This window comes from Mytilus californianus, unplaced genomic scaffold (genome assembly GCF_021869535.1).
Source record: "Mytilus californianus isolate M0D057914Y unplaced genomic scaffold, xbMytCali1.0.p SCAF_12, whole genome shotgun sequence".
Classification (NCBI taxonomy): domain Eukaryota; kingdom Metazoa; phylum Mollusca; class Bivalvia; order Mytilida; family Mytilidae; genus Mytilus; species Mytilus californianus.
Genome location: NW_026262604.1, coordinates 28,261,939 through 28,287,435, shown reverse-complemented (window position 1 = coordinate 28,287,435; position 25,497 = coordinate 28,261,939). Strand labels below are relative to the sequence as shown.

At 31.7% G+C, this 25,497-nt stretch overlaps 1 protein-coding gene and 1 long non-coding RNA gene across 3 annotated transcripts in view; both read left to right on the top strand.

Moving 5' to 3' along the window:
- The window catches only part of LOC127721644 (carboxypeptidase inhibitor SmCI-like), an 85,868-nt gene extending 61,601 nt beyond the window's left edge, over positions 1 to 24,267 (top strand). Inside the window, exon 6 of one of the 2 annotated variants that reach the window (XM_052228418.1) lies at positions 24,047 to 24,267. In XM_052228418.1, the coding sequence (XP_052084378.1) occupies positions 24,047 to 24,225 (179 nt within the window). In that variant the 3' untranslated portion in view covers positions 24,226 to 24,267. The remainder of the gene's footprint in view (positions 1 to 24,046) is intronic. The other variant, XM_052228419.1, reaches the window with a different exon arrangement.
- LOC127721660 (uncharacterized) lies at positions 1,210 to 3,962 on the top strand. The gene is made up of 3 exons (XR_007991383.1): positions 1,210 to 1,708; positions 2,895 to 2,987; positions 3,850 to 3,962. It is a non-coding gene; the product is annotated as an uncharacterized LOC127721660 (long non-coding RNA).
- Positions 24,268 to 25,497: the final 1,230 nt, after the last annotated feature.

The window sequence follows — 25,497 nt, the reverse complement described above, 5'->3', positions numbered from 1 at the left end:
AATCAAACATCCTGTTTGTTAAAAGCGGAACCACAAATAATTACAGTATTTCGCAACATTCTACCTTTATCAAGGTTGCGGTTTTATCTTGAAGGTCAATATCAAGTAATATTTTTTGTAAACTCATTCAAACATTGGAAACTGATGCATAGAATAGCATGCGTAATTACATGGTTGATAACGCCACAAAGATAATACCACAGTATTAGCCATTGATAAAACACACACAATTATATATATATGTTACTTAAATGCGTTTAAAAAGGTAGAACTGAAGATCTCGGGGCCACTTACTATGTAATGAGTGGTAGTGATGAGCTAAAAAAGGTCACTATTTCATGAAAAGGGTGAGAAAATCAGATTGAATACATCGCGATCGATAGGTTGATATAATCACTTGCTTGATTATATTATAAGTATCTGATACTAATTATATGTCCGTATTTATTTTTGATGCGGCTGCCGTAAATACATCACCTATTTGTCAAACCAATTAAACTCTATTTACTGAAATCTGGTATTTCCACTGATGCTATTTATAGATGCAATAAATCCGATCATTTTGATATGTGCACCTAATTCACATTAAAGGTTTGTTTACATGAAATATGATAACAATTATTTAAAGAAATTCCTTTGTGACAGCTAGCGTCCTATAGGTTACAATAAACCATTACCCAGCAAACACACAACATTTTAAAAACATTTTTTAAATGTCATATGGACGTCTCTCACAAAATATTTCAATAAAATATCATTTAAACATAAAAAAAACGTTTATTTTATTGTTTTTGAAATGTTTTATTTCTAACATTTAAGTAAAATGTTTTTACAACATTAACAAAATATTATTTGCTAATATCTTTTATTCATGTTCTCAAACATTGTTCTAAAATATCCCGTAGATATTTTATAATATAAAAAAATAATATTTTCGTCAATTGGTATTTTATATTTTAACAACATTTAAAGTAAATATTTTCCAAATATCCAAAAAACATTCTGCAAAAAAATGTTTTACAGAAAATATAGTTTTGCTATTTGCATAAAATGTTTTATAACGTAAAATTAAAATGTTTTACATAAAACATCTGAAAAATATCAGCTAAATGTTTTCTATAAAATATTCTGACATACACATTACTAAATAGTCTTACCAGAGACATATAATACGTATTCTATGTCTCTGGTCTTACTGATATTTTATTCAACATTTTACGGATATAAAAATAACATTTTATTTAAACTTTATTCAAAACCCCACAAACAACGTTTTGTGGAATTAGCTCGTTTTTTTTTCAGGATAAGATATAGTACTACATTTCATCAATATCATGACAAGCAAGATACTATGGTTGAAATCCTTAATTGATATCTTGAAGATCCTTGAAGTCAGATTTTATTCCTTCTTATATTAAAATTCAAAAGAGTCAACATTAAATTAAGCAATAATGTATTAATAAACAATCACCTTTCTTTAATGTTTATTCATTTCGTTCTTGTATATTTTAGAAATTAAGAAATGAAATCTGTAACTGTACTAAGTTCAATTTTCGTATCGTTTATATGCCTTACGGAAAACCGACCTTTTCCGGAATCGACTTTTGTTTTATCACCGGAAATGTTGAAATTTGAATTTCGAAACGAAGACAGGATATCAACAAAGAGAGCCAAGAAAATTGTTTGTTACGCGATATATACTCACTTGGTAAGAATGATTAATCTGTTAAGATGAAACTTGTGCATTCATTGTGTGTGTTCAATCATAATCGGAACCAAATTACATCTGTTTCTGGAGGTGCGGATCAAGGTTATGAAAAAGGGGGCCCCTGCCCAAGGCAAGCAAACGTTTGGAGTGATACTTGTAAATAGTCTATACATGTATCTTATAAGTAACTCCATAAGGGGGTCGGGACCCTGAATCTGCCATGTTCAAGCATCTACGTACACCAATTATGAATTTGTTCATTGATAATGATATAAAAAAATTATAAGGATATGTGGCTTGTGTGTTTGATTGTCAATACACCTTATCGCTATTTGTCCGCCATTACTGGCCATGGACATCACAAAAGTTCCCGTAAAATGTTGACGTCATATTAGAAAATATTTGACACCACAATTGAAAGTAATACACCTTATCGCTATTTGTCCGCCATTACTGGACATCACACAACTGTCACAAGTTCCCTTAAAATTTTGACGTCATCATAAAAAATATCTGATGCCACAATGGAAAAGTGATTGTTGTTTGACGTCAAAAGTTCAAGCAGGATAGATTCGCGGGTCAAGCGGGAATAGCGATAAGGTGTATTATTGTATGACGTATGCTGACGTAAAAAGTTCAAGCGGGACAGATTTTCAAATACTGAAATAGTGATAAGGTGTATGAGACAGCTATCCACCAGAATTTAAATGACTTGGATAAAAGAAATTATAGGTCACTGTACGGCTTTCAAAACTGAGAAAACCAATGCCATGTAGTCCACTTTGAAGCCTTGACAAACAAATGTTAAATTTTTCTCAACACAATTTAAACAAAACAACTAACTGCCTACATTAAATACACATTATGAAAATGAAATTTGACAGACTTAAACCAACAACAACTATTGCAATAAGCATGACTCAATACCTTGTTTCCGAGGCACACAAACAAGTTACAATAACACTAATATAAGCACCATTTGAATATGGAGATTTTTTTTTCTAGTAAAATCAGTGTATGTATGTATTTGCAAAACAGTAAATTAAATTTCCCTTAACAGCTTAATGAACATTACAAAGACTATGTAAGACTTCATTACAAGCAAGATAATATAAACTGTTGCTTAAAATTATATTTATTGCTTCATACACACAATGTACATACAATGTATCTTATTTTTTAACAGGAGCTAAAAGAAAAGCCACAAACTGTGACAAAGGACAAGTTCAATATGCAGGTTTGGAATCTCTACAACCTTTCAGGAGAATTTTTTTTTGAAGTAAGATTTTCATACAGAATTACTGTTTATATTCCATATTTAATTCAAATATTTAGCATAAACATGCATTACATTCAAGATTAAGGGCCTACAATACAGAAAAGATATCTGGATATTTGAATAAACTATTTTTTTTGTGACAAAATAGAAACCAGTTGTTTATTTAAATCAATCTTTATGTCCAACAGAGTGCTTTCATAAACAACATATTTGCTTTCCTTTGAAGTATTTCAAATACATATAAACAACTCATTTAATGACATCTGTGTGTTTCTCGGGAGTTAAGTTATATTATTATCATCATTGCGAAAACAATGCGTAACACTTCGATAAGTTATTATGTGCCTATAGTATACTTCTAGGACTGTATCATATGCCCTTAGATACAAATGACAAGTTATAAACTCTTACAGAGTTTAACACTTAAAAAGGACAATAAGATGTTTAATGACATTATGTAGCAGGGCTTTTAAAGGCCCCTACATGATACAATGCATTTAATGAAAACTAAAAAAAAAACAAGAAAGACAACAGCCTGATTTATACAAAACAATAAAGAAAAAAAATATGATAGACAACAATCAACGAGTATAATGAAATAAGACTCTTGACTGGACACATATCTAGTCTAAAGTTTTTTATGTGGTTTTTTTTTAATAACTAAATGAAGTTCAGCGTGGCATATTGCTCTCTCTTAACATGGTCAGCCATTTATTGTCCCCTTCCAACACACTATCATCGTTATTTGTTTCAAAACTTTAAAGGGGAGGGGATGTATATCCTTCAGGCAACGTGAATCATTCTATAATAAAGGAATGAGCAAGAAGTTTATATATGAATGTAAGATTAATTTTTTTTTCAGAAGCATGGCACAGCAAGAAAAAGACATAAGACACTACAAGACATTCCAAGTGATTTTGAATAAGACAATTGATTGACTTTTTCAATGTATTCTTAAATAAATCAAATAGTTGATGTAAAATTGTGTTTGTTCTCATCTCTTCAGCCAATTATCAATGATTATTGACTTCAGATGTAACCCTGTTAGAAGTGTAGCGTTTTAGTTTAGAAAGAGAAGTTGTATTGAAAAATCTGAATTTGGGACACAATTTTTAGTCAATGTAACTTGAACTTAAAAATGTGTATAATGTTTGCATAATGTCCAATGGCATATATGTCATGCATGTTCAGGTTGACATATGCATGATGTGTATAAGATAGGTAATAAAAGTTGAGAGTGAAAAACTAAACATTATACCATTGTGGTTGGAATGTGGGCTTTCTTGCACTGTCGGTCGTCTGTCCACCTACATTTGTCGGATTTTGTCCAACAAATATTTTCATCACCGTTTTTCCCAAAACTGCTGATAAAGATGAGTTCATATTTAATGAGCTGCTTGATAGTGATGAACTGTGATGTGTGAACATTTTTGTATCTGGCACCTGTTTCCTGTTTGCTCATACATTGTATTTCAAAATGTTGAATGTTCTCAAATTTTTCATTACTTTAATAAGTAATGCTGATGAACAAAATGACTTCATATTTGGTAAGTGGCTTGACCATGATGAGTTGTGTCTGCCATTTTGGATGTGTCAAATTTGTAGATACTTCTTGTTTTCAGAGACTTTGAATTGTGAATTTCAAATGCTTAGCAAAACAACTGATTTATTCTTGTTTGTATATAGAATTAATCACTGTGTATAAATTAATTTAACTAATGATTTGTTATTTACAAAAGCAGGAAACTCAATCAAAAGTACAGAAATTTTTATATTGATATGATCTAGATATCAACCAAAAACATCTTCTTATTGACTTAAAACATTTTGAAAACATTTTTTAGGCACAGTCTGACTTGCAAGAAAACATCCAAAAAACATTTTTATAACATTATTTGATGTTCATGATGTTTTTCAAACGTTCAGAAAATATTTCTAGAAAATATTTTTTAAAAGATTATCAAAATGTTTTATACGCCATTGTTTTTCACATTATCATGATATTTCTTTAAAACATTTTAATTATATTATGCAAATATTTTAGAAAATATATTAGAAAACGTTTTAACGATATATATTCTACCATACATTTAATGTTTTTCTCACGTTTTTTTGTGATATTTTCATGACATTAGACACAATATTTTAAAAACATTTTAAAGATGTTTTTGTGTTTGCTGGGTAGATTTTAAATTATTGACTGGGGTCACCTCTGATAAAAAATTGTGAAAATTCAGAGAGAAATGCCAGAACGTTTTGAAGATGATTTTTGTGTGGCATATATATTTGGGCATCTAACGAACTATGAATTGCATGATTCTAGAAAGTATTAAATACCGTATAGGTTACAATAAACCATTAGATTTTAGGGGCGCAGCCATTTTATGAGCATAACTTGGTATTCAGAATTAAGAGTATAGCTAATCATGATTGGTTGATATGTGCGCCCGTTATTTTTTGTTATTAGAGACTTCGTGCATTCTGCATTGTACCAAAGGCCAAATAAATTATTTTCCTTAGCCATAACGGAACTGAGATGTCTTTTAAACGCTAGGATGAGACACGTATTTTTAAGTGCAAAATTGATAGGCATGGGAGATATGTACAAATTACGCTAAGAAAAGCAACGCGAACCAATATTTTTTGGACCAAAAAATACTGTCCTAATAACTTTTCTTTAATTCTAGCAAGGTTTCGTTAAAAAAATCAACTTTCTAAAGCCTGTATCTCGAAAAAGGCTATCATTGTCGCCTATGGGGAAATTAATTGTTTATTTCAATCTTTAAGAGGGAACGGCAAAGTAACTTTTTATCCGTTTTTCATTAATATTAAACTCAATGAAAGCGTTAGCTACTGTCTGGGCTGTTAATTCATTTATCTGATCAAACATCTTTAATGGTCTTTTGAAATTAAAATTTCTTCATAATAAAAGATATAAAAGGGGTAATAGAGAAAAGTGTTAAAGAAATGACGAATTTATTTGAAAAGCAAGGTGTTATATTTGGAATAAATACTCAATAGTAATTATTTCGTGAAGAATATAATTATAATCTACAACATAATTATTCTTCCTATTTTGTATTTTGGGACACTGACAGGAGGAGAGGGTATTGCAGAAAGGATTTAAAATTCGAGAAAAAAGGAGTATTAATGGATGGGAGAAAAAAAATCCTCGCTAATCCATAAAAAATAAAGCAACTTTGCTATTTCTTTTTTTTTCGAACTCAATAGTGACGAACATTTCATTAAAGGTGTGTTTACCCGTGTTCAGAACTTTTGGACGGGTTGTACTGAATGCAAAACTGACTGATACAATATTACGAAATTTAGCTGGCGGACGGGCTGACATGCAGTCGAGCAGGAGAAGAGGGAACCCGTTTTGAGCAATAAACTCCTAATCTCTAGTGCCTCATTAGCCCTTATTGGACATTAGAAATGATTTTATATATACTAAACTGTTAATACCTACACAGGAATTAATTTCCTTTATCTTATATTCATGTAAAATGTGACTGGTTCGATACGTTGTGGACACTAGAAATCATATCATGTTCACACGGAGTAGTTTCTTATATCAACAGGATGATTTTCAACAGTTTAATATACTGCCTTTTATTTGCCACGTATGAAATAAGATTTCCCTGGAATTTAGTCATATTAGGTAAAATAGAAATACCGCATGTCGTTCTCCGTTCGTTATCCTCTATTGGCGCCATCAACTTAGAGCTACGTGTAGAACAAGAGCAGAAAAAATATAATGTAAAAAATAAACTTGCAATTATCGTTCGGGTGTAAGGTATACTTGAAACACGCTATTAGACGCTGAAAAATTCAGTGGAAGCCTATGAAGAAATCTGCAAAAAAATCAACTAGACTGTATAATTTTGTACAGGTTTTGCAGAGATTGATTGAAAGTTGTTTGTTTTTTTTCGTCCAGTGACAAATAGTTCATGCTTTTTCAACTTCCAAAATCGGTGGAAGCCTATGGAGACATCCGAAAACAATTCAATCAGACTGTAGAGCTTTATGCGGGTTTTGCCTAGATTTATTATATTATATTGAATGTTGTTTGGATGTTTTGGTCCAGTTACAAAAATATCATGCTTTTCGGAACGAGGTACAGTAGTGGAGTGACAGATTGATATCGTAATGAATAAAGTAAAAAAATCCCCCCCACACACACACAAATACTCACACCTTGCCCATCCTATGATCTATCCAAAGCAATGATATCAGAAACTGATTATACTCAATTTGTATAACTTTTAATGAATCAAGACTTGTGTGTAGGATACCCGGTTAACATAACTCAAATTGAATTTTACCTGTTTTAATCGATAATCAATGTTTTGACACAGTCTCCTCATTTTAAGTCTTATTTGCCAACCTCAGCGTCGAGTATATACCTTTTCGTAACACGTCTAGTATTACGACTGCGTTGCTTCTAACCAAGAACCTGACGATGAGCGGAACCCCAAAAAATCTACATAGTTATGTACCAGAAGATGAAATATATCCAAATATATCTATAGATATAAAAAGATGTGGTATGAGTGCCAATGAGACAACTCTCCATCTAAGTCACAATTTGTAAAAGTAAACAAACCATTATAGGCCAAAAAAATAGACTTGCTACAATTCCCTTTCTTTTATTTCTTTCTTACTAATCTATATATTTACTGAAAACTGTCAGTACACTGATTGTCCTTAGAAACAGACCTTTCTCTGCAAATGTCAGTATGATGGTAATCTCTTAGTTGTAGTAGTAAAATTGTTAAAGGAGAAAATTGAAAATAAAAATAATAAGGAAGGGACATGTAGCAAGTCTAGTCAACGTACGGTCTTTAACACGGTGCCTTGGCTCACACCAAACAGTAAGCTGTATAGGTCTGTTTTTTTTTGTTAATTGTGTATGATAAGGTATATATTTTTTTAAACAAAATATATGAAAAGGGTTGGGTACTTGGCGTCTCAGCTGCTCATTCCTACTAACAAAAAGTTTGAAATTTCTAACAAATATTTCAAACACTGACTTATTATTATATACTATTTACATACATAGTTTTAATGAGTTTTTGATTGAAGTTTTGGTATAATGATCTAACTCATGAAAAACCATTAGATTTTTTTTCATTCAATTAGACATGGACCATTTGACTTTCTTTCTTATATCAAGCCAGATTTTTTTTATCATGCAAACCGAGCAAGAATATTTTTTTCAGTCAATCCAAAGCAAGAATATTTTTTTCTTCAACATTTGAATGAACCAATCCTATATATACTAATACACACTCTTAGCATTTGATTTTTAAATTCTTTTTCTATTTTGTCCTTTCGATATTTTATCATAAATGTCTTCTATGTAAATATTTGTTTAAGTGTTCGGTTAAGGTTTAACAAGTGTGTCCTGTCCTGTATGTCGGTTTGTCCAAAGATCTTGAAAGTGAGGTACTAGTACACTACAATCTGACAATGTGTGGATAATCTTTTTAGCGAGCGAAGAAAAAATAACACCATACATGTCATACTTGCTGTAGATGAAGTCATAATATTTTTTAGCAACTGAATAGGCCAGATTATTTTTGTTTCATAAAAAAGAACAGCATATATGTGCTTCTTTTAATGAATTTGTAGGTAATCATATCGTGTTTACGTTCTTTATTACCCATGGGTCAGCATCGCTTGACATTATATAAATAACACATAGCTGAGAGGGTGATAGAGCAGATTGTTACCCCGAGAAAACATTGTCAACTGAGGCGAAGCCAAGGTTGACAATGTCTTTTCGAGGGGTAACAATCTGCTCTATCACCCTCTCAAATATATGTTATTTAATTTATTATACTGAATGTTCTGTTATTACTGTCGATTAAATTTCAAATTCAAAGTAATAAACTATGGCGTCTTGTACATAACAACCATCCATATTTAATAAAGCGCACACTTGATCAAGCGTCTCCGTGAAGGGTAATAGAGTATTTGCCATAGGATAGAGTCGTATTTAATAAAGCGCACAGTTGATCAAGCGTCTCCGTGAAGGTAATAGAGTATTTGCCTTAGGATAGAGTCGTTTTTAATAAAGCGCACACTTGATCAAGCGTCTCCATGAAGGGCCGCTTTCTCGTCAGTGATTGTTATATAAGTTATTTAATGCATTATATTTGTAGGTGTAAATCCAATCCGTAAAATGAGGCAATTTTTTTAAGACATGGTTGAAATTTCCCAATCATGAGACAATTTGTAAACACTCTAAAACGGAACTCTTCAATTGTAAGAACATTTTCCCGCTATAACAGAGTAGTTCATTAAAAAAATATGGACACAAATAAATCGATTGGAAGACAGTAAACATTACACGTGTAACACGTTACTCTGACTCCGATCCGACTAGTGTTTGCTCCTACTCCTAAAGGACACGTACTCAATTAAGACGCATCAAATAGCAATGTTCAAATCTTTGGTTGGACTCGGCTGTACTGTCAATTTGAGATTGTGAGTTCAAACCCCCATGAAACATTTGCGTTTGACTCTCATCTTAATTGAATAGAATTGCATGCCAGTTTTCTTGCCGAAGGTCGGTTGTTCTCTCCTGGAACGCCGGTTCCTTCATCAATATAAAGAGCCAATAGTGATGAATGTGGCGTTAATTACCAACAATCTATCAATCAATCATAGAGTTGCAAAAGTGCTCTTTGGTGTCTAAAATCTGTAGATTTCAGAGTATGACTTAAATAAGATTTGAGGAAGATGAATTATATGTAATAAGAAAACAATATAATACCCAAAAGGCAAAAAATACAACAACTTACAAGCCAAAAACCATCTATAGCAAATGGTTTTCTATACATAGATATAAGAAGATGTTGTATGAGTGCCAATGAGACAACTCTCCATCCAAGTCAACATTTATAAAAGTAAACCATTTGGGGTCAAATTACGGTCTTCAAAACGGAGCCTTGGCTCACACCGAACAAGTAAGCTATAAAGGGCCCCAAAAATTACTAGTGTAAAACCATTCAAACGGGAAAACCAACGGTCTAATCTATATAAAAAACGAGAAACGAGAAACACTTATTAACCACATCAACAAACGACAACTACTGAACATCAGATTCCTGACTTAGGACAGGTACAAACAAATGCAGCGGGTTTAAACGTTTTGATGGTACCAATCCTTCACCCTTTTTCTGAAACAATAGTGTAACATCACAACATAGAAAGACACACTATAAAATATCAACTGAAATAGCTTAACTCAATCAAAGGACATATTAACACCAGTGAACATACACTGAACAATAGTCTATACCATATGTCATGCTCTATACAATTGGGAAATAGTAATTACTAGTCATTCATTTCTACAAACCAATAGGCGTTTACATGGAACTGTAATTAAATTGTAGCATATTTCTAATTTTGATATTCATGGAAGCTCTTCAAAATCTTTCATATCATTCATTTTGGTTTTTTTTTAAATCCAGTTTCGTTATAAAATGTAGTTGAGGTACTATTTTCGGTGTTTCATAATAATAACGACCAAACAAATTGAAAAGTGCATTTTTCTTCATTACATTTGTTCAAGTCTAAAATTTAGCTAAAATGTAGGAAATATATTTGTATGTGACAAAAAAGAAAAGAGGCTTGATGGGGTTAACAAAATACAGAACTATGGGCAGAAATAGAGAGTATAGGGCACACAAAAAGTGGATAAAAGGCAAAAACATAAAGGGTAGAGGTAAATATGTCAAAAGAAAAGTGAATACTGGTGTGCTTATATATATATTTGTATTCAGAAGAAAGAATATGAAAAAACAACAAAAATATAAAGAAGTAAATGTATAGCCCACCAGACACATACACACACAAATTAAAACATTTTAACATATAGATGAATGGATTCAATTTTTTCTATCTTTATTTAACCACATACCGCATGTTCTGTGCTGTATCCTCCTGAACATGTGATAGAGACTAAAAGCATTAAAAGACACACACAAAAATGTTTGAGTGGACTAAAATGTTGGGTTTTTTCAGATCTTTTCTATGAGTTATGCTTATTTAGTGACCAACGGTAAAGGTTATTATCACGCTTCCTCTAGATTAACTTTTTTTCTAATTATTACAATTTCATGCTATTCTTTTGCCCTTAGTAAGATTGTTTTTTACATTATTTTCCTATTGGTAGAAAAGATAATTTTGTAATCTTGGCTTCACACTGTTTTTTTAAAGAAAACAAAAATCTCTTTTGAAGCTAAATTGTCGTTCCCTAACTAATTTTTGCATGTTTATATTTACCGAACAATATCCAGTCAATAGTTTGTAATCAATTTGTGTGTAACTTACTTCGTAGATTAGGGAGGGGGGTACTAAAATACTTAATTCAGTGACAGGGGATGCCGCTGAGGTTCTTTTCGTATAATTCAATTCTATAATAAAGTATACTTTTTATTACATAATTGAATTGTAAAATAACTTGTATGCAAATTTTGGTAAAATGTATTCATTTTGGGATCGAAACTGTATTGTATGCCTTTAAATATCAATCAGAACACATTCACCTTGGTTTTAGTACAAAGACTGCGATGACAGTCAGAGAAAAGCTTAACCTTCTGTTCACTATTGTTTCCTGCATTTTGTGTTGCAAAATATTCTAATCCCACCTTGTGTCAGATTATTTATCAACAGTTCTTACCAGGCCAGCAGTATATTTATTTTCACTCCCCTCATTAAATCAGTCGGTTGACTTGAAAAAAAAGGGGGGATACGTTCTACATACAAGGTGATAGGACGTGCCGCTGGAATAGGTTATACATTTTCCGGCTTCAAAATATAAGTATAGGTGGGGAAAACTATAAGAAATATACATGATACATTACTTGTAATTATATGAAAAGCCCTCACGGTAACTTTCTTGGTGTTATGACTGTTTTGTTATCCATAAAATTACCATTTATTGACAAAGGTGAACATTTTTTTAAATAAATTATATGAAAAGAACCTCAGCGGCACCTCTATCAATTAAGTATTGAAGTCACCCTTCAAATCTCCAAGTAAACGCAAATTGATTAAAAACTATTGATCGACCGGATATTGTTATGTAAATATAAACATGCAAACATTAGTTAAGTCATCTGATATTCTCATCTTCATATAGATCATCTAATTAAATTGTAATATCACTGAATGGCATTGCATCTGTCTTTTGTAAAAACTATTCATAATTACACGGTATTTATTCTAAAATCTTAATGTTTGAAATAAAAGGTATATATTATAGCTAAAGGCAACCGTTATATCATTTTCATCACCCCTCCCCCCCCCCCCCCCCCTCATCTAAACAAAAAATGCTATCTACTCATTACCTCTTCACGCGAACCCCAATTCCAATTAATATTAAAAGTAATTAAATAAACGAATAATTTTAAAACGATAGTTTCAACCATTTTATTTAAAAAGTTAATTATATAGGTATCCTTTTCGAAACTTTTGTCTGCCATAAATTCATCTTTTTAAATGCAATCTATCTTTTTTTAAATTCAAGAGAGAGAAAGAGAGAAAGAAAGCGAAGTGGATGTATCATTCAAACTATTTTGCATCAATTATCAAGCCAAGACTTTTGTAAGATAGGATTCGTTGTATAAATCAAGTGCGACTGCAAAATATATCATTTGTGTGTTTTCAATACTATACCGATTAACTGTTACACATGTACTTATAGTCTGGGAATATAGAAGTCAGCAGTTTATCTTGATTACATCAAATTAATCATGTCAAAACTGTTGTAACTGCATGAATGGGGTTTTCTAACCACAAAGATATCAAATGCCAAGCCTATCCTTGATCTAAAAATTCTGGCGGGATCTTTATTTTTATTCAGTAGAACAAACTATATAATATACATATATATATATATATATATATATATATTTCTCTAATTCTTCGTCAATTTATCCCTTTCTGCACCCATTGTATAACAAGTCTAAAAGGGTACAACATCACAAAAAAATTATTAAATCATGAACAAATTTCAGATATTTCGGATATAATTATATATGTATATATAAAGTGCCTAGAAAATCAACCTAACGATGTAAGAGTAGATCTCGTTATATATATATATATATATAATGATTTGTTTATATTATGTCTAAAAAGTAGATATTTTTGTAATGCTTTCGTACAAATTCATTCATGTAATTTATTATTATCAAAGCTGCTGTGAACATATTATCTTTAAAATTATTCTTGTGTTTTCCTCTTATTGTTAAATCATACTTTTTAATTTGGACACTTACAGAGAGGGGACGACCATTTGATATCATTTTCTTAATCCTCCTATATCCCCAGAGAAAATCAAATGGTCGTCCTTTTATATTAAGCAAATATTATGAAAACAAAGTGTCATCAAGGACAGACTTTAAATATGAATAAAAAGAAAAATGTCGTATGCATCAACAAGACAGTAACTCAATGACAAAAAAATTGACAAATGACCAGATTGCAGATTAATTATACAGTTAATATATGTAGGAAACTACAATGGTTTGTTTTCTTTTTTACTTGCTTATAAAAGCAATAGTACTATCAATGTTGTTCTTAGTAAAAAAGGACAAGAAATCGTCCTAAATATGCATGCAATATTTGCCACTGGACGTTGTGCAACCAACAATCATTCATATATTGAGGAACATACATTTGTGTATCCTTTGTGAACTAGACGTACGTTGTCTCCTTTCCTTTTTTCTTAGGGGGAGGGGAAGGGGGTGCAGTTATGTCTGCAAAACAGGTCATTAATTTTTTATACAAAAAGGAGAACAAATATTTCTAAATTCCAATTGACTGAATGAATACAAGAAACCTTAAAAGGAAATACATTACATTGAACTAAAGTCATTTTTTTTTACCGATATACGTATTTTGCTAAGGTATGTTGGTAAACAATTTCAGACATTTGTCTAGCTACACAATTTTAACTATCGCAAGATGGAGTCATCTAAAACAGGCAAATTGACATCTAAAAATATTGAACGCTTATGCATCTCTTTAAGATATAAGTTGGACGCAAAATAAATGTCAATTAATGTTCTTAAAAAATCAGTTTTTTTGTCCGCAAGTGAAAAAAAAAGTAGGACGATTTGGCAATTTATAGCCTGTTGACCAAATGAAAACGTCATCGGAATGCAATGTGAGTGATTTGATTGGTTAACCTCATTTATTAAACATTGCATGTATTCAAGACAAGTTCTAACGAGCTTGAAACAAAGAACATGCATGCAATTATATATTTATATATACATAAGTACGTCTGAACAAGTGACAACTCTACAACAGATTTTTTCATCGGATCACCAGCAGTGATGGTGATACATGGCTGTGTTACTGTACATTCTGTATATACAACTCGTCTAAACATCAGCCCATCTAGGTTAGATCTGTAAATTTGCTTTCGCAATTTTTGTTGTTCTTCCCTCGCCGGGATTCGAACTCATGCTACTGAAATATTGTGACACCAAATCGCCTGCACTGTATCCGACGCGCTAGACCACTCGACCACCTTGGCTTCACATACATTGTTGGGCTGATGTTTAGACGAGTTGTATATATATATACACTAAAGAGACATTAATTGTCGAAATCCGGATATGGTGTACAAATTTTTGCACCTCATGTTTGCGGTATACCATCTTTTCCGCAAGTTTATTGTTTTCTGTTTGGTAATAAATTAATAATAAGATCTATGTTGTTACATTTTGTGATCCGTTTATTTGGCAATCGCCAATGGCAGTCAGCAGGGTTTAAGAACATCAGTTGTTCGACCTGCTAGTCAAATGCGTTTTGTTAAAATATACTTTTTCACTCATTTGGTCTTTCGGAAAATGTTGTTTGTGCTGTATTTAGACCCTTCTACCAAGAAATTTGTTTTGCATGCACACGTATAAAAATTGCGTTTTTATCCAACGCAATCATAGGTTTGAACGTTGTTTTCAATTAAGACTTGTTTATATTTTTTCGTTTGGGCTTGAATTATATTTGCCTTCGGGTTTATATGATCCGTTCATCCTATTTTGACTCTTTCAAAATTAAAGAGTCTATCCGAAATTGAGGTAAATTATATGGCCTTCCAAATACCGTTTCGATTCCTAACATCACTGAAGAGACATTAATTGTCGAAATCCGGATATGGTGTACAAAAACCTTTGCACCTTTTGTTTGTGGTATATTATCTTTTCCGCAAGTTTATTGTTTTCTGTTTAGTATTAAATTTTTGATTAAGATCCATTTATTACATCGGTGATCCGTTTATTTGGCAGTCGCCAATGGCAGTCAGCAGGGTTTAAGAACATTTGTTGTTCGACCTGTTATCCAAATGCGTTTTGTAAAAATATATATATAATATTTGTTAAGCCGAAATATTTGTCAACACGATTTAATAACAACATCTTCGTATAATACCATCTTATATTAGTATCGTTGTGCAAATCTCTAGACTCTTATAATTGTTTCCTTATCTGCACAGTATCGTCTATTCTAGACGATCCGGTACATAGTAAATTTGCTGGTTGGTCCTTTTTATAGACTTCTATATATATATATATATATAGTCAACACCACGGCCTTTAACATTGAGGAAAACCCATACTGTATAGCGATTTATAGAATATGATTTATTTTAAACTTAAAGCATGACAAGAGTACTGCCACAACACGCCTGTCACTAGATGAGGGAGGATTAAGCGTTCAAAATATGATTAAACCTGTTATAATATTTATTATGTCTGTCCGAAACTAGCAGTGGTCGTTAATTACTTTTTTTTTTATAGTTTTTAACACATATTTGATCGTTGGTTTGCTCTTTTGAAAAGCATATTTCACATTATGTTGTACCAGTGTCTTTTTAAAGTAAACTACACTCTACTGGTATTGCTCATAGTTCAAGACCGTACGATTGAATATATACAAATGTATGTTTGCCGTTTTCAAACAGTATGCTACAATGTACATTTATAAAAATAAGAAAATAGATTTTATGAGTTGATTAACTAGCAGGACATAATTGTTCAATGAACGGGTATTAGTGTTTTTATATTGAGAATGTGTCAATGTGTGCACGTATATGTACATATACATTTTGAGATGCATTTAAATTTTCAATCGGACTTAATTAAGTCCGTGTTTGAAATTGCCTAGTGTCTTAAATTTCTAATTCGTATTAATATTTCCTGAATAGCATTCGATTTTGTTTACACTTTAGTCTATTTTCTGAATAAAACTGCTGAACGTCTTATATTCTGGTATCGTAACCTTTGCTTGAGATGGACGTCCGTTTAACTGTGCGGGATGTATAAATACGCAGCCACGTTCGATCGGAACTTGGATGGATGCTTTATGTCTATATGTTCCTGAGGGTTGACATGCTGGTGAAATATTGCTAGATAAATATCTGTCCTTATCAATACCCTAGCAGTGGCTGTCTCCAATTCCTAACCTTCAAACGGAACAGCCCTTTCTTTTAAAATCAACATATCGCATCCTGTACATGCATGACATATTTGACACTGGACGTAAACCATCAACTATCAGTCCTAGTATTACTGCTGCGTACAGATCAAGTAAAAAAATAATGAAGGTTGGTACCTAACGATATCATTAGCACACCAAATATTGTTTATTAATTTCATAGCCCTCTGTTCTCACATCTTTCTATATTCATAGCGGTATCTCTGGTAAAAAGCCTTGAATTCCCGTATTCTTTTGAAGGGTTTCTATTGAATTATGACAGATATAGATGACTTTATTAAAAATTGATTAAATTTCCTAAAGACGTAAAGTTTGAAAGTAAAAAATACAACCACAAATTTACATTGTTAGGCAACAAATTTAAAGAAAGTCATTATCGAACTGAAAAAAAATCTACTTTATTTATAGAAAGTCGAGTTGCGAGTTACGAAAGTAAAGTGCGATTTGAAAGAGTCAAGCTGCAAGTAAAAATAGAAGATTTGATAGTTAAGCATGTTTATAGAATATTTCAAAATAAAAATGATGTATAGTGGACAGTCTTTGAAATAACCGACATTCGTATGAAAACATGATTTGATTCAAACTAATATTGCTACATCATTCCATAATAAATGAAAAATCTAAAAGTCACTGCAAAAAAAAAAGAGTATTTGGCACAGCAATTTATCAAAAAACTAAAAAGACCTTCGAATAAAATAAATAAAAACGTGAGGACCTGACAGACTTAACAATGTGTACAAACGATAAAAAAAAATTAAAAGAGAAAAAGCGTGGTAAAGTTGTAGTTATACGTAATGAATCTAAGCGTTATGACAGTAAGTTATTTAATTCCAATAAAAAGGCCAATGGCTGAAACGTATGGAATCTTCAGGCTTATACTTTCATTAACTGCAATTTTTTTTAGGTATAACATTATATTTTAACATAGTTTCATTTTTACATAATGTGAAATTAACGCGTTATTACAGAGTAAATTGTTTTAGTCTGAACTAAATTGTATTAAACATTCGTGAAAGTATTGTATAAAATTATGCATGGAAATGGGGAATGTGTCAAAGAGACAAGAACCCGCCTATAGATTTAGTCTTAGATGCATGATTTTTTTTATTAGTTGCTAGTGGCTTTGGACTAGCTGTCAGTTACTGCGAGTACTCTCAGATCTGTACTTATATTGTCTTTTTGTTGTTGGGATGTACAAGTACTCTGCCACGTCCACTCTGTGTACAGTTGTATTTGTATTTATATCCATCTGACGAGTTAAGATTTTTTCAACTGATTTTTATAGTTTGTTCTAATGTTGTACTGTTACACTACTGTTCAAGGTTTGGAGGATGGTTGGGATCCCGCTAACATGTTTAACCCCGCCACATTATGCATGTTTGTGCCTGTCCCAAGTCAGGAGCCTGTAATTCAGTGGTTGTCGTTTGTTTATGTGTTACTTATTTGTTTTTCGTTTTTTTTTTTGTACATAAATCAGGCCGTTAGTTTTCTCGTTTGAATTGTTTTACATTGTCATTTCGGGGCCTCTAATAGCTGACTATGCGATATGGGCTTTGCTCATTGTTGAAGGCAGTACGGTGATCTATAGTAGTTAATTTCTGTGTTATTTGTCTGTTGTAGAGAGTTGTCTAATTGGCAATCATACCAATCACGCTATCTACAGTATTTATTGTTAACATAATGTCGTTGAAATAATGCACGAAATATTTGGCACTGGACGTTATGGCTCTTGTTTGTGTGTCGTTAGTGATGCTCGAAACCTAAAATTTATTAAAAAACCTGATAACAGTTTTTGATTTGAACGGTTTTTAAAATACCAGAACTGTTGATAACAGGTAGTAAAGTCTGCTGAAGGCCCGCCGTGGGATTAATATAAAAGGCATCATCAGAGTTTATTAGTAACACTTAATTTACATAGTAAACGATTAATTCAACTACACTAGAACTGTTTGTATGTTCGCTCTAAATGAGCATGAAATAATTGCAACTGAACAATAAGCAATTTCAGTCAAAATTTAAGGACATACATGTATTAGTGCTAAAAGACGTGAGACGTTCTGGCGTTTAACAGTGGACACGTTTTGGCGATAACAATTATCGGACACGTTTGGGCAATATTGAATATTACCTACACGTTTGGGGAGAATAGACACGTTTTGGGGAATCGGACACTTAATCTTAGAATGTATTACTACAGGTGAAATTCGATGCATTCTAAAAACAAATTTTGTTTAAGTTCCAGTTTTCTTATCTGTAACACTTAGAAAAGTGGTGAGGCCACATCCTAGCTAAGATAGCTTCGATATACAGTAAGTCGGTACTCAAAATAAACTTAATTTATTTCAAAGATAGATCTTAGGACAGATCCTAAGACAGCTTCGATAAACAACGCCCCTGATCACACTGCGTTAATTTATAATATTCACCTAGACATTTCGAAATTTTAATATATTAAAAGTTTAAACGAAAGTGAATAGACCGGTGTGCTTGAAAAACAGAGTAGTCAAAAAATGAAAGACTTTGTGAAAATAAGATTCCAATTACGTCATATAACAAGTTGAAAATAAATTTATTCAAAGAGTTTAACATTTGGTTTTTTTTTTTCTAGATCAATTTTCACAATATGTATAAAACGTCTAGATATTTGCCAACGAACCTTTCTAACGAGGGCACTGTATCATTAACGATACATGTACACAATAAATAAATTATAACAATGATATATCAAATACTTTATATCGATGATATACTGTGTTTTTTTTCCCAATTATTGCTCAATATCCCTTCTAATCTTTAATTAAGTAAATAGTTTTGAATAGCAAAGTTTTAACACTTTCATAACGATAAGAATAGTAACTAATGTCCCTTTAATAATCATCGCAAACATCTGTTTCTAATAATGTAGCTAAGTATTATGCTATAATTGCAAGCTTATCATACAGAACGTTATTCTACAGGAGTGTGTCTCCCAAATCTGATTAGATTATAATATAGATTGTGAAGAATGTCGTACGTTCAGAAGATTATCATTCGTTAACAAATACGCTGCTTTTTGTTATGCTTCTTTTTTCTTGCATACTTTAAATTGTAGACAGGTTCCCAGTTTGTATTAAAAAAACATAATGCACAATCTTGTATTTTTCGATAAATCAAAGCTATATGGTATGTTTTCAGATGTCCTGTTTACTCATAATGTAGAATATAAACACATGATCTATGGATTTTATCGTTTTTGAATTAAGAGAAAATATTGTTTGTATCAATATTTCATTATTGTTTATATTCATCATAGTTATATTTTTATTTTTCTGACTATTGTGACTGTTCAACTTATCATTTGACATCTGTCTTTTTTTTCGCAATTTTAATTTCAACTTCATCGAATATTAAGCTATTATGGATCAATTGTACATAATTCCTGACATCTTCTAACCATGTGTTACATATAAAAATGAGAATGAAAATGGGGAATATGTCAAAGAGACAACAACCCGACCAAAGTGCAGACAACAGCCGAAGGCTACCAATAGGTCTTCAATGCAGAAAATCCCGCACCCGGAGGTGGTCCTCAGCTGGCTCCTAACTAAAATTGTGTGCTAGTTCAGTGAAAATGGACGTCACACTAAACTCCAAAACATATAAGTGAACTAAAATTAAAAAACATACTAGACTAACAAAGGCCAGAGGCTCCTGACTTGGGACAGGCGCAAAAATGCGGCCGGGTTAAACATGTTTTGTGTGATCTCAACCCTTCCCCTATACCTCTAGCCAATGTAGAATAAAGAAACAAAAAGCAATACGCACAGTTACATGTACATGTATTATTTCCATTTCTGTAGACATTAATTTATACTTGTTTGTTTTATATACACATTGAGGGCGTTAGTCTAAATGGGTGTATCTAATGTACACCAATATATATTGTCAATGCAGATTTGTAGTTGTCAATACTTTAAAGGAGGGATCTTTCTGCGATTCGACCATATATAATTGAAAAGCATGATAAATGTAGGATATCTAATTTCATTTAACAGTATCTTTGTTTTCAATGTATATGCAACTACACGTTCAAAGATCCAACTTCTATAGACATTTTAATATATCATTGTACATCCTGTATACGTTATTCAAAGGGTTTCATCAACTGTTTTTCTTTCTACCATTTTACATTCGAAAGAAATAGAAATAACATTAAACTAAAAAGGTAAAACAATGTTTATACCGATCTAGTGGTGTATGGTAAGTAGTTATAATAAATTTTAAACCTACATTCGGCACAATATGTACGAAACTCCTGGATTCATAACAAGGTATAAATACTCAATAGAAGACTGTCATAATAAATAAGTATGATACGGACGACACTTGCAATCTCATATTTCTAATGAAAACAAACAGGAAGCAGTATTATATACTGGGTAGATATCTATTATATATTAATACGGTTTTGTCGAAAGATATTCATATAATAACTATAAAACGAAAATGCTGTAAGACTGCCAATGAGACAACAGTTCACTATAGACCAAAATACGTAGAGGATAAGAACTAACAGTCAACGTATGGCCTTTAACGATGAGTCTTAAAAAAAATGTTTTGATCTACCCATGAATAAAAATAGATAAACAGGCAATGTCATTTAAGATTTAACTTCGTTTTTGTCGTTATTTTACGGAAGCGTAAAAGTCCCATACATTTGTTTTCTTATATGTCTCCTAATGTTTGCGTTATAATGCAAACCTTTGCGAAATAACACAAACAATTGCGTATAATGCGAACATTTGCGAACTAACGCAAACATTTGCGAAATAAGGCAAACCTGTGCGATATAACGCAAACATTATTTTTTCTTTCTATTTCTTATGTTAGATTTCAGGGAATAACCTGTTGTAAATAAAGAAAGGTACATGTATTAAAATTAACCACCCTGTGTACTTAATGCAAAGTAAAATGCCGAGTGTTATGCACATATCATTGCATAACAATGAGGAGAAGAATAAACCTTTATATATATATATATATATATATATATATAACTAGTATATATATTTGTTTAGGGGCCAGCTGAAGGACGCCTCCGGGTGCGGGAATTTCTCGCTGCATTGAAGACCTGTTGGTGACCTTCTGCTGTTTGTCTGTTCTATGGTCGGGTTGTTGTCTCTTTGACACATTCCCCATTTCCATTCTCAATTTTATATATATATATAATCTGGTAAGTATTGATTGATTGATTTTTCGTTGCTTAACGTCCAGCGAAAAATATTTAATGCATGTTTAGGACGAGAACAAGTTAACAATAAATACAATAGGCAGGTCTTGTATAAGTGGCCATCCAGGATGAAGGTCGGGGAAATTTGGACTGGCACTTTAAAATGAGAGTATTTTGGATAGGGACAGAAATTTTGCCTTGCAACAGGCCACCTACGGACCCCTCAACGAGTTGTTTTAAGGGTTCTTAACTTACTGATAGCGTTACACTCTCTTTACATGAGGCATCAGACTTAACGTCCCCATTCTGACTGGATGTGACTGCAAATACGTACATCCCGCACAGCCAAAAGGACTTTGTCAAGCTTTTTACTGCCGGTCGAAAGAAGACTACGTGACCATACTTCTATCCCCCATTCACCCTTTGGGGTCCCTGTTAATGTAGCCGAAAAAAAAACACTTCCAAAGTAAGCGCTTGTTTGAGCATTGTGAAAGATTGGTTAGATCTTTACAAACTACCATATTGAAATAAATGTATAATATGACGATTTCTTATTATCATAATTATGTAGTCTATAATAATTTTCTACGCAAGCATCTTAAATAATCATTGTCAATTAAAGAAACTTTATCATATACTGAAATTCGATAAACGATTTCGTAAAACAGCACTATTTTTTTTTTCTTCTTCAAAGTAAATCATTTTGAAGCCGAAAGATCGTTTTGTCTACTTGACTCGAGAGTTTCGCGATTGTATGAACTTTTTTGTTAATTGCTCTTCCCTACTTTGCCACTTCCCTGTAAATTAAAATTATCGAAAGCGTAGTCTTTCAATTAAAATTGTTCTATTCCATATCAATTTTCACGTTATATTTATATAATTTTCTGATACAAAAATATTTCTTAATTTGTGTATAATTGTGATACAAGTATTCCTTTATTCTTATGTATATTTATTATAATGAGTTTGTCTGATTTTTATGCTCTCTTTCTTAACTAAATCACAAACAGGCAGACGGACATGCAAATGAAGATATTTACAAAACACCACTTTCAAATTAAATAAAAACCATAAAATTTAAATTCAATAAAAAAGTTTTTAATTATAAAATATTCAAAACTTAATGAATCATTTAACGTGTGCGTAATATAGCAATTGTTTCGTTAAAAATATGTACAAATGTGTGTTATTAAAACAAATACTCCTTTTTACAACATAAATTTTCTACAATCGTTTCTTTTGTAAACAGTAACTTTTGTGGTTGAATCATACCAATATGAGTTGTTATTACATGTCGTACACGCTACATATCTTGACAGCAGTGATGAAAATAAACCATGATGCATCGTTATGCACTTAAATGCCGTATCTTACGATTTAATCTTATCATAATTATCCGATCATGGAAGTAGTTTATTGACAATATAATACTTCCATGATCCAATTAATAGTACCTAAATCAACAAAAGAACACTGTAAAATATTTAAAAAATAATTCTAAAATTAAAAGAAATATAAAGTTTCTACACGCGGTAAAGAAAATATCGCTATTTACAAAATTAAGATCAGACATATGATTTTAGTTGTTAAATAATTTTGTTATTTGGCATTATTTTAGTTAACAAATACATCGTTATGCATTAAATAAACTTTGATAGATAATATTTTATTTGGTGTTTTGATATTTTATTGTTTCAACATGCATATGACAACAGACAATTGTTTATATAAACCTTTAAAATTTATTTCAAGTATATTCATTTCAAACGTCTTAAACTAGATAATTCAAGATTTCAACAATGAAAATGAAATATGCAGCTGTAAATCACATGCAAATTAGATTAGAAATATAACAAAAACACATCTTCAACCTTAGATTAGCAATAAAAAGATCGATTTATCAAAGAACTATAACCGCAAGTTGTATTTTAAACCGATACTAGTTGTCTCCCTTTGTTAAATTATTTACAACAAACAAAGAGGGTGGTGTCGGGAGAATTGAAGGCGTGTCGATGAAAATCTGACAGTTGTTCATTATGACCTGGTATAAACGCCACTCAAAAATAACTTTTTTTTTCTAGAAATTTCCCAAAATTAGTCACGGGGCCCAAAAAACGACCGAAAAAAATATTTAAAATTATAAAATTTTTCTTATCTTATGTATTTCCATAACTTTATGAATTACGAAATCCCATAATATAGTTACAAAATTAGCCGATTATCTAATATTATGAAGTTTCATAATAATGTGTTAAATTAGGATATTTCATAATATTATGCAATTTCCTATTTGCCTCGACTGTTCTACTTCATACGTATTTCTTTTTAGAACCAAAAAATGGGGATTGCCCTAAAGATCCGAGACCACGAAATTGTACTCTTAGACCGTCTGAATGTAATTTAGATGGTCAATGTGATGGACGACGGAAATGCTGCAAATTTGGATGTCGAAAATATTGTGTGGACGCTGAAGATCAACATGAAGTTATTGTAATTAAAAACGTTTAAAATTAAAATTTCCTTAATTTTAGCTTGAAGTATGTATCTATTTTTGTACTTCAAACTGCTATATATATTAAACTTAATTTAAATATATATTTGACTATCAATTCCTGATAATCAACAGAACTTCCAAAGTATGCGCTTTTACCTGACTACAGTAAGTGGCTAAAAATATACATTTGCTGGAAGGGGGTAATTTGAGTGCACATTTTTACTGGAAGCAATACACATCAAAATATAACGGAAATATGTCATGTAATACATGCATTAATGGTTGGCGCCTCTTAAAACGTTTAAACCCGCTGCATTTGTTTGCACCTGTCCTAAGTCAGGAACCTGTTGTTCAGTGGTTGTCGTTTGTTGATGTGGTTCCTAAGTGTTTTTCGTTTCTCGCTTTTTATATAGATTGGACCGTTGGTTTTCCTGTTTGAATTGTTGTACACTAGTCTTTTTGGGGACCTTTTTAGCTTGCTGTTCGGTGTGAGCCAAGGCTTCGTGTTGAAGGCACATGACCTATAATTGTTAACTGTTTACACATTGTGACTTGGATGGAGAGTTGTTTCATTTGCACTCATACCACATCTTCTTATTTCTAATTAATGTATGAACATTCATGTATGCACTTTTTTATGTTTTCGATTGATTTATAAAATCACAACGGTTAGAGCTAAACAAATGAATTAACCAAGACACATTTAATTGTACTTGGTCAAAATTATGAACCTCGTTAGTTGTTTGTTACTATTTAATCTAAATATAAATTTCAAGGCATCAACGCAGGTGCATACATGTATTAAAGTTATTACATAATTGTGTGACGGTCAAATGATTGTTTACTTTAAACACTTTTTTGTGTTTATAATGAGCACATGTTTTGTTTTTATGTTAGTTATGATTGGATGGCATAAACCCACAATGCTACTGGTATATTTACCTCGTTAAAGTCGTGAAAAGCATAATTAAGTATTAGTTATTGATGCAATCGACGTAATTGGAAGTCTGCCAATGAGTTTACGTAGCAGCAGTTCGTAATCATCTTTAACCTCCAGTTCTCCCTGTTTGAGTAGTTTATTGTTTACGTGAGAATATATTAGTGTCAAGAAATATGCATTTAACTCTTTTGTAGATTTTGATTGTGCGTATACTTTATGTGCCAGAATAATTAGTAGTACATGCCTAATTCAGTAAATGCCATTAGTGTGATGAATATTTATTGTAATATACATATAAAATGCTGCTACACCTGTAGACACACATATCGTATTCATGTGTTGGTTT